General features: G+C 39.5%; 1 protein-coding gene across 1 annotated transcript; it reads right to left on the bottom strand.

Moving 5' to 3' along the window:
* Window positions 1-4,744: 4,744 nt before the first annotated feature.
* Window positions 4,745-12,604, bottom strand: LOC138955589 (galactose-3-O-sulfotransferase 2-like). Its single transcript, XM_070327166.1, has 3 exons — window positions 12,238-12,604; window positions 11,179-11,234; window positions 4,745-5,815 (listed from the first exon to the last, which is right to left on the bottom strand). The coding sequence occupies exons 1-3, from the start codon at window positions 12,573-12,575 to the stop codon at window positions 5,166-5,168; spliced, it is 1,044 nt and encodes a 347-aa protein (XP_070183267.1). The 5' UTR covers window positions 12,576-12,604; the 3' UTR covers window positions 4,745-5,165.
* Between the last annotated feature and the right edge of the window lie 3,690 nt (window positions 12,605-16,294).

Here is a 16,294-nt window from a genome sequence, read left to right as displayed (position 1 = left end):
TATATATAATTATTATATATATATTATTATATATATACACACTAACACACACACACACACACACACACACACACACTCACACACACACACACACACACACACACACACACACACACACACACACACACACACAGAGCAACACCGTACACGTCAAGTATACAAGTGCTGCAAAACACATGTGAACAAAATATGAACCAACATGTAAAGTCAAGTCAAGTCAAGTCAATTTTTATTTTCAGAGAACTCCATGGGGGTACATCAAAAGAAAAAAAAGAAAACAAATTAATAAATACAAAAATACAAGAACAATAAAGAGAGGAATGCAGGTTATTCCGTCAATACATACACACAAACCCGCTCCGCTGTAAAAATAAAATATCAAATAACTTGTTTTACAATGTGGAAATCAATCCCCAAAATAATCATTCTCGTTATATAAAGGAATGATGGAATTGATCGACTGAAGCTTACAGCGCAATTCTCTTCTTGAAATGAAGTTTTTAATGTGCACACAACACATTTAAATGTCATTGGAAGTGACACAGAGAGCCGTCGCGATATAACCTTGAACGGTTGAAAACGACGTTAAACACCAAATAAAGAAAGAAAAGACACAGAGAGGAATGATACCCAACACAGCTGTGCAGATAGTCAATGCTGTTACGCATAAAACGAGTCTCAAAGTAAGTCGTTCGATTCGTATATACAAGGTTGTCGTCACCAAGACTGAGATTGGTCTTTTTTGCACAGAATCAAATGACGACATTTATAACAAATGACGTCATTATCAAGATTGGTACATAACGTATTATTGTGCATAATTTCTTTGTGATCCGTTGTGTTTTCGTAAAGATACAGTGTATTTAGTCATGTAAGCGAGAGACACTGGCCTAAAAAATGGCGGCAAAAAGCACATTTTCAGAGAAGGATTTTCGATCGTACATCAAAATAAGAACGGCACTTGGTAAAACGGCCGGTGACATACTTGAAGAGCTGAGAACTGTAAGCCCAGGCACAGCACCATCTCGCGCGACAGTTTTTCGGTGGGCAAAGCATTTCTCAACAGGGAAAACGTCTGTGGAAGATGCAAGGGGAAAAGTGAAGAAACCACCTGTAACCGACAATAAAATGGTGTCCCATGTGCAACGGTTAGTTGATGAAGATCCCCGAGTGAGCAGTCATTTTATCGCCGAAACACTGGACATTTCGTCGTCGTCTGTCTTGAGAATTTTAAAACACAAACTTGGATACACAAAGGTGTGCGCGCGATGGGTACCACATTTCCTCACTGAAGAGAACAAGAGGTGTAGGGTTACGTTTGCCCAACGGCTACTCAAGATATACGACGGATGTGATCAAAAACGCTTGGGTGAGATCGTGACTGGAGACGAAACTTGGGTGTACTTCTTTGAGCCAAAAAGAAAAGCTCAAAACAAAGCATGGATTAAAAAAGGTGCCAATGCCCCTCGGATCGTGCGAAAAAGTCGCTCCGGCAAGAAGGTTTTATACACAATATTTTATAACACAAAGGGCGTCATTTTTCAAAAACCACGCGAAAAAGGCAGAAGCATCACTGGGGTGTACTACAAGGAAAAAGTTCTTGCTGGCATCGTTCGTTACTACAAGAGAGCCAGACCAACTGCAGGATTGAAAGGGATCAAATTACTTCATGATAACGCACCTGCTCACAAATCCAAGGTGGTGAAAGAGTACCTGGAGGAAGAAAACTTTGAAACTTTGCCACATCCTCCCTACTCTCCTGATCTTGCACCCTGTGACTTTTTTTTGTTTCCTCATCTGAAAAGACAATTGGCTGGGCGTCGATTTGACAGTCGATCAGCCCTCGGATCGGCTGTTTTCCAGTGTCTGAACCAGGTGCCAAAAAATGACTTCAAACGGTCATTTCTTGACTGGGTCCAACGACTTAAACTGTGTGTAGCCGCTAAGGGAGAATACTTCGAGGGTTTGAAATAAAAAACAACTGCATCATCTAAAGATTTCCCGGTTTTTGAGACCAGTCTCAGTCTTGGTGACGACAACCTTGTATATACTGCTATTTTAAAGCCAGGAAGACACACACTTAACACATGTTTAAAAAATAAAAATAAAAAATAAAAACAAAAAAAACGAAAGAGGAAAAAAAGATGGTTTGAAGCAGCCTTGCATGCAACTGAGGTAAAAAAAAAAAAAAAAAAACCCACATGTTATGTAACGTATCAATTTTATTTCCAACAAAACACGTCTCAAACAAAAAACAAGAAAGGTAAGTTGTTGGAACGTTTGTTATTGACAAAACAATACGTTACAGTCACAAATATTTCGACCCAGCTAAGTTTCACATGGCCAGGTTTCTCAAGTTTCTCTACTCGAAAAAAGTATAACGAAAACAATGTACCAACAATGACAGTATAAAATCACATAAAATCACATCGAACAATCGTTTACTCTGTCTCATGCAAAGCTCGCATTTGGTTCATGAATTAGATGTTAACAGCGAATTTCTGGAGCTGTGGAATGTCGCGAATATTTTCACTTTTGCGTTCGATCAGAATTATGAATTATTTTCGTATACAATGGTCTTTAATGGGATATTCAATTAATCAAAGAAGAGCTTACCTCAATAAACTGTCCAAACTACAGGGTGGTTCCATAAGTATTGCATATCGGAAGATATCTTCTTCTTCTTCTTCTTCTTCTTCTTCTTCTTCTTCTTCTTCTTCTTCTTCTTCTTCTTCTTCTTCGTTCATGGGCTGAAACTCCCACGTTCACTCATATTTTTGCACAAGTGGGTTTTTACGTGTAAGACCGTTTTTACCCCGCCATTCAGGCAGCCATCGGCCGCTTTCTGGGGAAGCAGGCTGGGTATTTTCATGTTTCTATAATCCACCGAACTCTGACATGGATTACAGGATGTTTTCTGTGCGCACTTGGTCTTGTGCTTGCGTGTTCACACGAAGAGGGATAAAGCACGAGCAGGTTTGCACATAAGGTGTTTTTTTTGTTTGTTTTTTGTGTGTGTGTGTGTGTGTAAATATTCCTTCTAAATATTACAATTCTTTAGAGACGTGAAAACTCGTGTGTCTTAAATGTCATTGTATTTGAGCTTGAGTCTCACACAGAAGTAGAAACTTCAAAGCACCCTAAATCTTTTGTCAGCGAATGTGAAACCTGGTGATTGTTGTAAATTGAGTAGCACTGAGGTGAGCTTGGGTCTCACCAAGGGATACAAATGCCACTATGTTCTGAATCTCACATCAGAAACCCGATTACTTTTGAATGTTGAATGCCACTGAGTTGAGCGGGCGGGGATGTAGCTCAGTCTGGTTTGCACATAAGTTGTTGACATGAGAGATCGGAAAAACCTCCACCCTTAACCCACCAGGCGCGGCCGGGATTCGAACCCGCGACCCTTCCTATAGAAGGCCGATGTCTTATCCACTCGGTCACTGCGCCCGTCAATCGGAAGATATAACTTTAGAGCGGTACATTTGGATCGCTTATAATAGGAAAATTGATTAAAAAAAATCCAAAAAGCGTGTCTCAGGCTTTCAATTTTTTTATATTTAGTAGTGCGTTCTTTGCGAACAAAGTCTGCAAGAAGTGCATTCTCTACGTTTACCACGTGACGACTGACAGCTAACTCTAGATTTGCTTTGGAAATGAGTTTTAGGCGAATTTGAAGATAACATTATATGCTTTGAATGATATTAAGGCAATGAGCAGCATGCTAGCAGTAAAATTAAACTTGGAGAATACATAGAATAACCTAGTTTTCTGGGTAGTTTTTGAAGAGACTTATACAAGTAAATGGAAACAATTTAAATACTAATGGACACAGACTGCCGTTGCTGTGGAAACAGCCGTCATATTGGATTTCTAGGAAACGGTTTTACAGCAACATCGTACATCAGAGATGCATAATATGTGGCACAAGAATACACATGACTTGTATCTGCAATCATATAGAACGATATTGTGATTAAAGACTACAGTTGAATTTACATTAATTTTTGTAATAAGGATTAATGAATTTCTAACTGCTTATTCATTCATCTTTATTTCAAAAATTAATTTAAATTCAACTGTAGTTTTTTGTCAAAATATCGTTCTACATGATTGTAGATAAAAGTCTTGTGTATCTTTGTGCAAAATATTAAGCCTGTCTGATGTATGATGTTGCTGTAAAACCGTTTCCTAGAAATCCAAAATGGCGCTGTGTATGCCAGTTTCCATAGCGACGGCAATCCATGTCCTTTAGTTTTTGCAATTTTTTCATTTCTTTATATAAGTCACTCCAATAACTACCCAGAAAACTAAGTTACTCCATGTATTTTCCATGTTTCATTTTGGTCATTCTGGTGCCGCACATTGCCTTAAAGGCATATGTACTCGATGACTATACACGCTAATTGCTTTACCAACAGCTGGAGACATGCTAAATTAAGTTCCCTGCAAAATATTGTGGTCTAGGACCCCTTCAATGTTGAGATATGTTAATTTTCATTTTGATCTGGATCGTCCTATTTATAGATTTGGCAACACATGTAACGTTGATGCAAGGGAGCTAACACCGCGGCTTTGTTGACATCCTCACTTTTTCAGAGGCTAGAACAAGCTGTAATGCATGTATTATGGTCCGCGCATGGTGACATATCGTCATTATATGGTCTTATGGTGCGTTTGACATCGATTATGGGCAAACTACACTTTGTAAACACGGGAGCGCGTACATATGCCTTTAAGATCGCGGGACTGAAATAGTCATGAAAGACTCTTCATCGAGCAATCTGTCTTTTGGTCACGGCTGTGTTGATGCACATGGTAGTAAGCACAGCAATGTGTAACCGATCACGTTTTTATCCAAAACATTCAAAAGTACGACTTGAAAATAGCCTGCCACACATCCCGAAATCATAATCGACAGTCTTTATTTACGAACGGGAATTGACGCTTTCCCCGAGGTTTACACATCTAGGGTTGTTTTCTTTTTTTTTGTAAATATTTTCTCGCAACACAAGCCGTTTGAATACTCATGACATATTTCCTTGGTTTCTCCGTGACACTATTGCAATCAGTGATAGACATAATTTAACTTTTCCCATCTGTACAGTTAGATGATTCTGCCAAACCGTCAGCCTTTTACCAAAAGCACATGTGTATCACGTTCATGTCCAATGCTGAAGAGCTTTGCTCAGGTTGTTAATTCTTTCAATCATGAGCTTTTCAAACCACGGGTCTTTTATCGTCGAAGACATTCGCTGCAGAAGCTTACAGTCTTCGTACGCCACACGAAACCCCTCACTAAACGCTGTACTTGCCACAGTCAGTTCTCGTGCCTTGGACTTGTTTGCGATCGTGCAAAACGCCTCAACGGCGTCTCGCATCTTTTTGAAAACGTCCACTTCCTGACGAAACGTCGCTCCTTCGCTGGCAATCCTCTGTTCAAAATCACGGCGGAAATGCCTGTACAGAGTATACTCCCCCTGGCGATGTTTTTCGAACTCTTTTCTATCATGGTCGCTTACATTCAGCCTGCGTGTCGTGGGTCCCACGTTGACCTTGACGTAGAGAACGTCCTTGAGCTCCCAGTGAAGATGCCTCTTGAGCAGCACCATGGACTCGTCGAACTGTTCCGTGAGGAGCACCTGATGGAAGACCTGTGACAGATGGCGGAGAGAAGAGTTGACGTACTGCGGGTCAGGGAGATCAAGCATGTCTAGACCAAAGTCGAAGGCCATCCGGCTGTTGCACTGAGTGCCAGGAGGGAATTCCCAACGCTCAATGTCCGAGAGGAAGGTTTTGATTGGGTCTGGGCCTGAAACAGGCACAGTTTTCTGTAATGGAATGCTGTCCGCTCTGGTTATCGGCGTGAATAAAATTAATGGTGCTGTTTCTCCGGAGCTTTTTTTTCAGAAAAAAAGGAAGCAGGGCCGGTATGCAGGGCGGAGGAGCACGAAGCGAAAGTGGGTGCCACCCAAGTGGGTGGGAGCCAGCCGCGGGGTCTGATTGGTTGACACTGACATTTGTGGTTATTTCATGCAACCAGTCAGATCCCCGGCTGCCTCCAATCCAGAAGTAAGAGACTTTAGTCCTCGATAAACTGTACCTCGATGGTGTTTATATCCAGGACTAAAGCATCCCAACTCGACTCGTGCATATCAGCTCTGAAGATTTTCCTCCCCTTACTAAAAAGAATATGTATGCGATTTAGAACACAAAAGGATCGAAACCGGCACGGTTGGCCTAGTGGTAAGGCGTCCGCCCCGTGATCGGGAGGTCGTGGGTTCGAACCCCGGCCGGGTCATACCTAAGACTTTAAAATTGGCAATCTAGTGGCTGCTCCGCCTGGCGTCTGGCATAAGTTATGGGGTTAGTGCTAGGACTGGTTGGTCCGGTGTCAGAATAATGTGACTGGGTGAGACATGAAGCCTGTGCTGCGACTTCTGTCTTATGTGTGGCGCACGTTATATGTCAAAGCAGCACCGCCCTGATATGGCCCTTCGTGGTCGGCTGGGCGTTAAGCGACAAACAAACAAACAAACAAGTCGCGTAAGGCGAAATTACAACATTTAGTCAAGCTGTCGAACTAACAGAATGAAACTGAACTCACTGCATTTTTACAGCAAGAGCGTATACTCGTAGCATCGTCAGTCCACCGCTCGATGCACAGGCAGTGAAATTGACAAGAAGAGCGGGGTAGTAGTTGCGCTGAGAAGGATAGCACGCTTTTCTTTATCTCTATTCTTTTAACTTTCTGAGCGTGTTTTTAATCCAAACATATCACATCTATATGTTTTTGGAATCAGGAACCCACAAGGAATAAGATAAAATTGTTTTCAAATCGATTTCGAAAATTTTATTTTAATAATAATTTTTATATTTTTAATTTTCAGAGCTTGTTTTTAATCCGAATATAACATATTTATATGTTTTTCAAATCAGAAAATGATGAAGAATAAGCGTAAATTTGGATCGTTTAAAAAAGGGGTTTTTTTTTTTTTTTTTTTACAATTTTCAGATTTTTAATGACCAAAGTCATTAATTAATTTTTAAGCCACCAAGCTAAAAAGCAATACCGAAGTCCGGCCTTCGTCGAAGATTGCTTGGCCAAAATTTCAATCAATTTGATTCAAAAATGAAGGTGTGACAGTCCCGCCTCAACTTTTACAAAAAGCCGGATATGACGTCATCAAAGGTATTTATCCAAAAAAGGAAAACAATGTTCGGGGATATCATTCTCAGGAACTCTCATGTCAAATGTCATAAAGATCGGTCCAGTAGTTTGGTCTGAATCGCTCTACACGCACACACAGACAGACAACACACACACACACACACACACACACACACACACACACACACACACACACACACACACACACACATACACCACAACCCTCGTCTCGATTCCCCCCTCTACGTTAAAACATTTAGTCAAAACTTGACTAAATGTAAAAAGGATCGAAATAATGTGTCAGAGCACTATGCACTGTTATGTTCATCGTCGGGTAGGTGTTTGCACCAGCTCACAACCAAATGTAACCAAAATATTTGATTTGCATAATTGACGGAATTTGTTCGCGTGAAAGTGTGATTTTTTTGTTTTGGTAACAAGTAATGTAACATGCTACCTTCAGCTGATCACAAATAAATATTGCTCAGACCAAGTGACTTACCAGGCACCATCTTGTATCTGGCTATGATTCACATATCCCTGTTGTAATAGAAACCTTGTCCTCTTCGACATGGGAACATGTTAATACTTATAATCAATCAATCAATCAATATGAGGCTTATATCGCGCGTATTCCGTTGGTACAGTTCTAAGCGCAGGGATTTAAAAAAAAAGTGTTTATGCAATTTATATCGCGCACATATTCAATGCCGTGGGAGATGGAATTTTTTTTACACAATACATCACGCATTCACATCGGCCAGCAGATCGCAGCCATCGGCGCATATCCTACTTTTCACGGCCTATTATTCCAAGTCACATTTTGGTGGACATTTTTATCTATGCCTATACAATTTTGCCAGGAAAGACCCTTTTGTCAATCGTGGGATCTTTAACGTGCACACCCCAATGTAGTATACACGAAGGCACCTCGATTTTTGGTCTCATCCGAGAAGCATGCTACTTTAAGTTGTTTATAATGTTGTTCAAACCAAGTGACTTTCCAGGCACCGCCTTGTACCAGGCTATGCTCCACAAACCCCGGTTGTCTTAGACATAGACAGAGACATAGACATAGACATACAATACTTTATTATCTTAATTACGAGAAATTCGGGTGTGGTGTATCACAATAAACAACATAAAACGTATAAGAACATAAATAAAATATCGAGGCGCAAATAGTCAGCTCATTATAGTTAAAGGCCAACATCCACAAGAATTTTTCTCCTGGAGCGACCTAAACTTGAACCCGAGGCAGTTCGCCAAAAAGAACCGCCGATCACGAGAAAAGCATGCGTATCGCATGCGAGACGATTTGCAAGCCAGCCAGCGCAGCAGCGGGTGGGGATTTGGTCTCGGCAAAGAAACAAACAATGCAGTGTTTGATCTCGGTGAGACTGAAAGAGAGACAGAGAGCACGAGAGAGAGCGACAGGGACACAGTGATTCAAGGCGCACAACTCTAGTAAAGTTGTTGTAGCACGTCCGCCTATGGCCAAAGTGATCCGGGTTCGATTCCCGGCATGTGTGGTCTATGTTTTTTGTGTTTTGTTTTTTAATTCTTGTTTACTATTGTTTATTATTTTACTCTAATAATTTTTTTAATTGTGTAAAATAAATTAAATTTTTTTTTTTTAAATCCACGTGCACAAGACAAAAACTTTCATACTGGGGGAGCGAGCCAGTCTGAAGAGTACTCGGGTCCAGTGCCAGCGTTTTTACATTTAGTCAAGTTTTGACTAAATGTTTTAACGTAGAGGGGGGAATCGAGACGAGGGTCGTGGTGTATGTGTGTGTGTGTGTGTGTGTGTGTGTGTGTGTGTGTGTGTGTGTGTGTGTGTGTGTGTGTGTGTGTGTGTGTGTGTCTGTGCGTGTGTGTGTGTAGAGCGATTCAGACTAAACTACTGGACCGATCTTTATAAATTTTGACATGAGAGTTCCTGGGTATGATATTCCCATACTTTTTTTTCATTTTTTTGATAAATGTCTTTGGTGACGTCATATCCGGCTTTTCGTAAAAGTTGAGGCGGCACTGTCACGCTCTCATTTTTCAACCAAATTGGTTGAAATTTTGGTCAAGTATTGTTCGACGAAGCCCGGACTTCGGTATTGCATTTACATGCGAAAAATAAAGCAAGACGCTTTAAAAATGCGTTCAATGAACATGAAAAAAAGAGTGCTTTTAATGAATATAAAAAGACAATAAAAAAGGAATGCAAGTTGTATCATAATGAGTTCGTTAAAACTTTGAGAAAGTTAAGAAGTAATGACCCAAAACCATACTGGAATCTTCTAAATAAAAATAAAAATAAAAAAAATAATTCCAAAACTAACTATCCAACTTGTTCGGAGTTTTTCGAACATTTCAATAAACTACAAGAGTGTGATAAAAATGAAATGGAGGATAGTAATGAACCTTTAAATGAAGCAAGTAATGAATTTCTTAATGCGCCTTTTACAAAGGAGGAAGTTATCAAATGTATAGACAAGCTGAAAAACAATAAGGCATGCGGTCAAGATAAAATAATTAATGAGTATTTAAAAGCGTCACATGATCGAATGATTGATATTTAGTCAAGTAGCTGTCGAACTCACAGAATGAAACTAAACGCAATGCAACGCAGCAAGACCGTATACTCGTAACATCGTCAGTCCACCGCTCACGGCAAAGGCAGTGAAATTGACAAGAAGGGCGGGGTAGTACTGAGTTGCGCTGGGAAGGATATAGCACGCTTTTCTGTACCTCTCTTCGTTTTAACTTTCTGAGCGTGTTTTTAATCCAAACATATCATATCTATATGTTTTTGGAATCAGGAACCGACAAGGAATAAGATGAAAGTGTTTTTAAATTGATTTCGACAATTTAATTTTGATAATAATTTTTATATATTTAATTTTCAGAGCTTGTTTTTAATCTAAATATAACATATACCGAAGTCCGGGCTTCGTCGAAGATTACTTGACCAAAATGTCAACCAATTTGGTTGAAAAATGAGAGCGTGACAGTGCCGCCTCAACTTTCACGAAAAGCCGGATATGACGTCATCAAAGACATTTCTCAAAAAAAAAGAAAAAAACATTCGGGGATATCAATCCCAGGAACTATCATGGAAAAATTCATAAAGATCGGTCCAGTAGTTTGGTCTCAATCGCTCTACACACACGCACACACACACACACACACACACACACACACACACACACACACACACACACACACACACACACACTTTGGTCATTAAAAATCTGAAAATTGTAAAAAAAAAAAGAAAATTTATAAAACGATTCAAATTTACGTTCATCTTATTCTCCATCATTTTCTGATTCCAAAAACATATAAATATGTTATATTTGGATTAAAAACAAGCTCTGAAAATTAAAAATATAAAAATTATTATCAAAATTAAATTGTCGAAATCAATTTAAAAACACTTTCATCTTATTCCTTGTCGGTTCCTGATTCGTGAAAGCGAAATTACAACATTTAGTCAATCTGTCGAACCCACAGAATAAAACTGCACGCACTGCAATGTTTTCAGTCACGAGAATAAAACAGCTTCGTCAATCCACGCGGCAAGGAAGTCGCTCAATTTTTGCGTGCAACACGAAGTAAACAGACATGCAAGAATAGCGACGGGTTCAAGTTTAGGTCGCTCCAGGAGAAAAATTCTTGTGGATGTTGGCCTTTAAGGTTAGGATCATAATATCAAAACTAATCTCTAACACTCTCTCTATCATAGAAACCCTGTCCTCTTCGACATGGACACAATGTAATACTTATGTTGAAAGATGCTATTTAAGCTGATTACAATATTGTTCATACCAAGTGGCTTTCCAGGCACCATCTTGTATCTGGCTATGATTCACATATCCCGGTTGTAATAGAAACCTTGTCTTCTTCGACATTGGAACAATGTAATACTTATAATGAAGCATGCTACTTTAAGCTGATTACAATGTTGTTCAGACCAAGTGCCTTGTATATGGCTATGGTCAACATACCCCGGTAGTCATAGAAACCTGAAGACATTGTCCTCTTGTGAGATGGGAACAATGTACTCCTTATAATGAAACATGCCACTTTAAGATGAATACTATTTTGTTCAGACCAAGCGACTTACCACCGTATAGTATCTGGCTATGCTCCACAAACCCCGTTTGTTATAGAAACCTAAAGACAGTGTCCTCTTTGACATGGGAACAGTGCAATACTTATAAAGAAATATGCTCTTTTAAGCTGAATACAATGTTGCTCAAACCAAGTGAGTTACTTCCGTATTTTCGTGTTTTTGTGCCTTGGTGGTGGAAGGTGTGGAGGGAGGCTAGCGCGACATTCGTTTGTGCGAGATCACATATTGGCATTATCCCTTCGCCCGCATCCCATTTTCGCGTGCGAGATTTTTACTGGAAGTGAAAATAAATGGGGAGTAAAAATTTCGTGGAGGGAGTAATTTTTTCGTGCCTAGGAGAGTTCTTTTCTCGTACAAAATGTGTACTCGGAGTAAGAATTTCGTAAGAAATTTTTACGCCGGAGTAAATTTTTCGTGGAGTAAAAATTTCGTGTTACACCGGCTTCGCACGGGTGTTAGCAAAGCCCTCAAAGAACAACTCCAAATCAAACATTTGGGGGAAATGAGAATGACACAGAATGCTTGTATGCTAAGAGGTATCTCCCTTCCATACATTCCATGGCTTTGTCTTTATGTATCTGAATAAAATAATGTTAACCAAGTGTTAACCAAGCAGCCACTAGATTGCCAATTTTTAAGTCTTAGGTTTGACCCGGCCGGGGTTCGAACCCACGACCTCCCGATCACGGGGCGGACACCTTACCACTAGGCCAACCGTGCCGGTCTGTGAGAGGTGTTTTCTTTGTGTTTAATATCATTTTGTTTGGACCTAGCTATTGATGTGTACACTGTTGTTAAACAGTTGTTTGTTGTATGTTTATCAGGGTTTGCTAGTGTGTTTCGTGTCCGTCTGTAGATGTTAGTTTCTTTGTTAGTCCTGTGTTGACAACTCTTCAACAAGCGGTTAGAACGGTACCCACGGAATACGCGCTATATAAGCTTCATATTGATTGATTGATTGATTGACTTACCAGGCACCGCCAAGTATCTCGCTACGCTCCACACATCCCTGTAATAGTAGAAGGCGGAGATGAAGGCTTGCAGCGGCTCTCTCACAATGGACACGAACTGGGTGTCACGGGGCAGAAAGTGCCTCACACACTCCTCATTGAGCCGAACGTGGTCAGTCAGCATGTCGTAATGGGTCAAGCCAGGGGGCAGAGGGCGGTAGAGCGGTGTCCATTGTGTAGTTCTTTCTGCCTCGTGTTCTTGCAGGTTGTTGCGGACAGCGACTGTGAGGTTGTGTGTGAGGGCGTAGCGGTTCAGCATCGAGGCCAGTGTCGTACTCCCAGTCTTGTGGGTCTAATAGACATAAGATTTTATTTCAACCATATGTCTGTGTGTGTGTGTGTGTGTGTGTGTGTGTGTGTGTGTGTGTGTGTGTGTGTGTGTGTGTGTGTGTGTGTGTGTGTTTCATGTGTGTGTGTGCGTGTGTGTGTGTGTGTCTGTGTGTGTGTGTGTGTGTGTGTGTGTGTTTTCAGCGATAGTGGTTGAGCTTTTGATGTGCATGCATACAGAAAAAAAGTTTACTTGTGTGCTATGTATTTTGGAATTCATGTATGTGTATTGAAAACTTTGCAAATTGTAGTAGTTTATTTGGATGTGTATAATTATTTGACTTGGATTTATGTGAGCTAAAACTTTGTAAAGTGTATAAGCATACTTCGATCTGCATTATCATTTGATTTCGAATTGTGAACCATTCAAATAAAGTCCGAGACCTCCCCTTACTGCATGTTCCTATATCCTCGAGCATAAACCACAGTTTTTAGTTGTGTGGTTGCTTGACTAAAATTAAATAAATCGGGTGACCCGTTCCAACGGCTCTGCGATATCACAGCAAACCATGAAGCACGCAAGGACGACCCAAGTTAAATTTAGAAATGTCATCTCGACCAAAATACTCCCAGGAAGCAAGTACCTTGCGCGAGGAAGCGTATGTTTAAAAAGACTGAAAATTCGATAGAACATGTGTACAGCTTTAGACCTTTGTATTCTTAACGGTATATGCAATGGTGATCGCCAGGGGCGTTGTACCTTTATTTCAGATGCTGGATGTAGCGTGGATGATTTTTTTTTTATGTCAACTGATTTATTTGCTACTGTTTTTGATTCATGCGATTTATTAGTTGCTGATCGTATTGATTCCGACCATTTGCCTGTTGAATTACGTGTTTGTTTTCCAAATGATAATTCTCATGACGATATTTGTGATAGTAAACAGTGCTTTATGGAGAAGTATGTGTGGAGTGGAGAGAATTCCGATGTGTTTTCAAATTTGTTAGGTTCACGTGATATGTTTAACCGCTTGGAGTTAGCAAAAGATATGATTGAGGCTGACATTAACAGAGCGCTAGAATTGTTTAATATTTGCATTAAGGAAAGTGCAGAATGTATGAAAAGGAAAATTCCACTAAATCATGACAAGAAATCACAAGACTGGTTTGATCAAGAATGCAGAATAGCTAGGAGAAATGTTTTCAGATTGCTTTCGAGCATTTCCAATGACGGCGCCTCTCGTAGTACTTATTGTACAGCCAGGAGGGAATATAAAAATATGTTGGACAGAAAGAGAAGAGAACATAATGAATCAATTTTAAATGAACTTATTGCTGTTGTTCAAAATGATCAAAAGGAGTTCTGGAATACTATGCATACATTTTCTGCAAAAAGGAAGCATACGAAGAATAATATTACTTTGGATGCATGGTTTCAACATTTTAATGCATTATTGGATAAAAGTGTAAATCGTGAGGCTGATGTTGATAATGATGTTGTTGATGATGATAATGGTATTATGAATCGTCCTATTTCAAGAGAAGATGTGCTTGTTGCAATGAGAAAGTTAAAATCTGGAAAATCAGCTGGACCAGATGGTATTATTGGTGAGCTCTTGAAACATTCTGATTGTGTAATAATTGATTTTTTTGTACAGTTTTTTAATTCTTTGTTTTCGAAAGGTGTGTTCCCTGAAAGCTGGACTGAGTCTATTATGATACCTCTTTTTAAAAAAGGTGATGCTAATGATCCAAATAATTATCGCGGTATTTCTATTTGTAATGTCAGCAGTAAAATTGTTGGTTCTATAATTAATGACAGATTGCAGGAATGGGTGGAGTTACATAATATTACTGGTGAATACCAGGCTGGATTTAAGAGGTGTTATACTACCACTGATCACATGTTTACTTTGTTAGCTTTCGTACAGAAACAATTTGCCCTTAACCGTAAACTGTATGTCGCTTTCATAGACTTTGAAAAGGCTTTTGATTCTATAAATAGAAACCTGCTTTGGCCTATTTTGTTAAAAAATGGAGTGACGGGAAAACTTCTCAAATGTATAAAGAGTATGTATGAGTCAGTAAAGGTGAGAGTGAGATGTGGATTTAAGTTGACTGAATGTATAAAATGCACATTTGGGGTGAAGCAGGGAGATGTGTGTAGTCCTGTTTTATTTTCATTGTATATTAATGAATTAGCAATTCAGATTATTGAAATTGGAAAACATGGTGCCATTTTTACGATAGATTATTTTGAGTTGTTTCTACTTTTGTTTGCTGACGATTTGATATTGCTGTCAGAAACTGTGGTTGGTTTACAAAACCAATTAAATAATCTGGACAAGGCAGCTCGTTCTCTCCAGTTGAAAGTAAATATGAGTAAAAGTAATATTGTGGTTTTTAGGAAGGGGGGCTATTTGGCTGCCAGAGAAAGATGGATTTATGAAGGGAATGTTCTACCTGTAGTGAATGATATATAAGTATTTGGGAATACTTTTTTTCGACTAGGCTCTAGTTTTACGGCTGCCTGCTTAGACCTTGCAAGTAGAGCTAAGCAAGCTTTGTTGTCGATTTCACATAAGTTATACATGATTAATAATACTAGTTTGGATGTTTATCTAAAGCTATTTGACGCACAAGTGCAACCTATTGCACAATATGGTGCAGAGTTATGGGGCTTCAAAATAGTGAAGGATTTTCTGTGTATAGAACATTTTGTACTGTTCCTGAGATCAAACCTTACCTTTTGTTCAATATTGACAGACATTTAAGATTCATGATGATAAGGTTTAGGTTAGGGATCTCTGAAATTGCCGTTCACACTCATCGTTACAAAAACGTTTATGATGTTAATAATTACATGTGTCCCTTTTGTAAAGATAAACTGGAAAATGAAGTCCATTTTGTTCTTGTCTGTCCATACTTCCATAAATTGAGAGAAAAATTCATCCCACTGAAATATTACAGGCAACCAAGTGCTTTTCGACTCAGCCTTCTTTTAGCTTCAACACATGAAAAAACTGTACGTGATTTATGTTTATATTTGTATAAAGCATTTAAGATACGAGAAACACTGTTATCGTAATTTTGTATGTAGATGTCTGCATTGATGTATCTGTTATCCACTTTTGAGAAAAACATGTATTGTTTTGAGTCTACTGAATGTAAAAATGATTCAATGTTTTTGCTTTTGTTCACACCCCTTCACTAGGGGCAATGACCTATGTGAATAAACCATCCGAATCTCTCTCTCTCTCTCTCTCTCTCTCTCTCTCTCTCTCTCTCTCTCTCTCTCTCTCTCTCTCTCTCTCTCTCTCTCTCTCTCTCTCTCTCTCTCTCTCTCTGCAATCCACCAGGACAAATACCATAGCGGAATAAATTCTTGTTCTTGAAACAGATATTGATGGGTGTAACTGCGGCTTTTTACCACAATGTTGATGACAACTACAATCTGTCAAACACATTGTTATTGGTTTTGTTGAAGGAAGGACAGAAAGAAGGAAGGGAGGAAGGAAGGATCTGTGAAAAATAAAGACAGGAATTAATGAAACTTTGTAAGCTTGCATACCTTCAATAAAAAGACATGTTGCACAGGTGGAGGACGGTCTTTCCTGCCCTTTTCCCGATGTGCGGCACACAGCGAAGACACAGATATATCATTTGAGGTCGATTCAAACAGGCGAGGATGGCACGACAAGGTGTTACCAT

This window comes from Littorina saxatilis, unplaced genomic scaffold, assembly GCF_037325665.1.
Source record: "Littorina saxatilis isolate snail1 unplaced genomic scaffold, US_GU_Lsax_2.0 scaffold_1425, whole genome shotgun sequence".
NCBI classification, from domain to species: Eukaryota; Metazoa; Mollusca; class Gastropoda; order Littorinimorpha; family Littorinidae; genus Littorina; species Littorina saxatilis.
The sequence above is the reverse complement of the archived record's forward strand: the minus strand, read 5'-3'. Positions and strand labels throughout refer to the sequence as shown.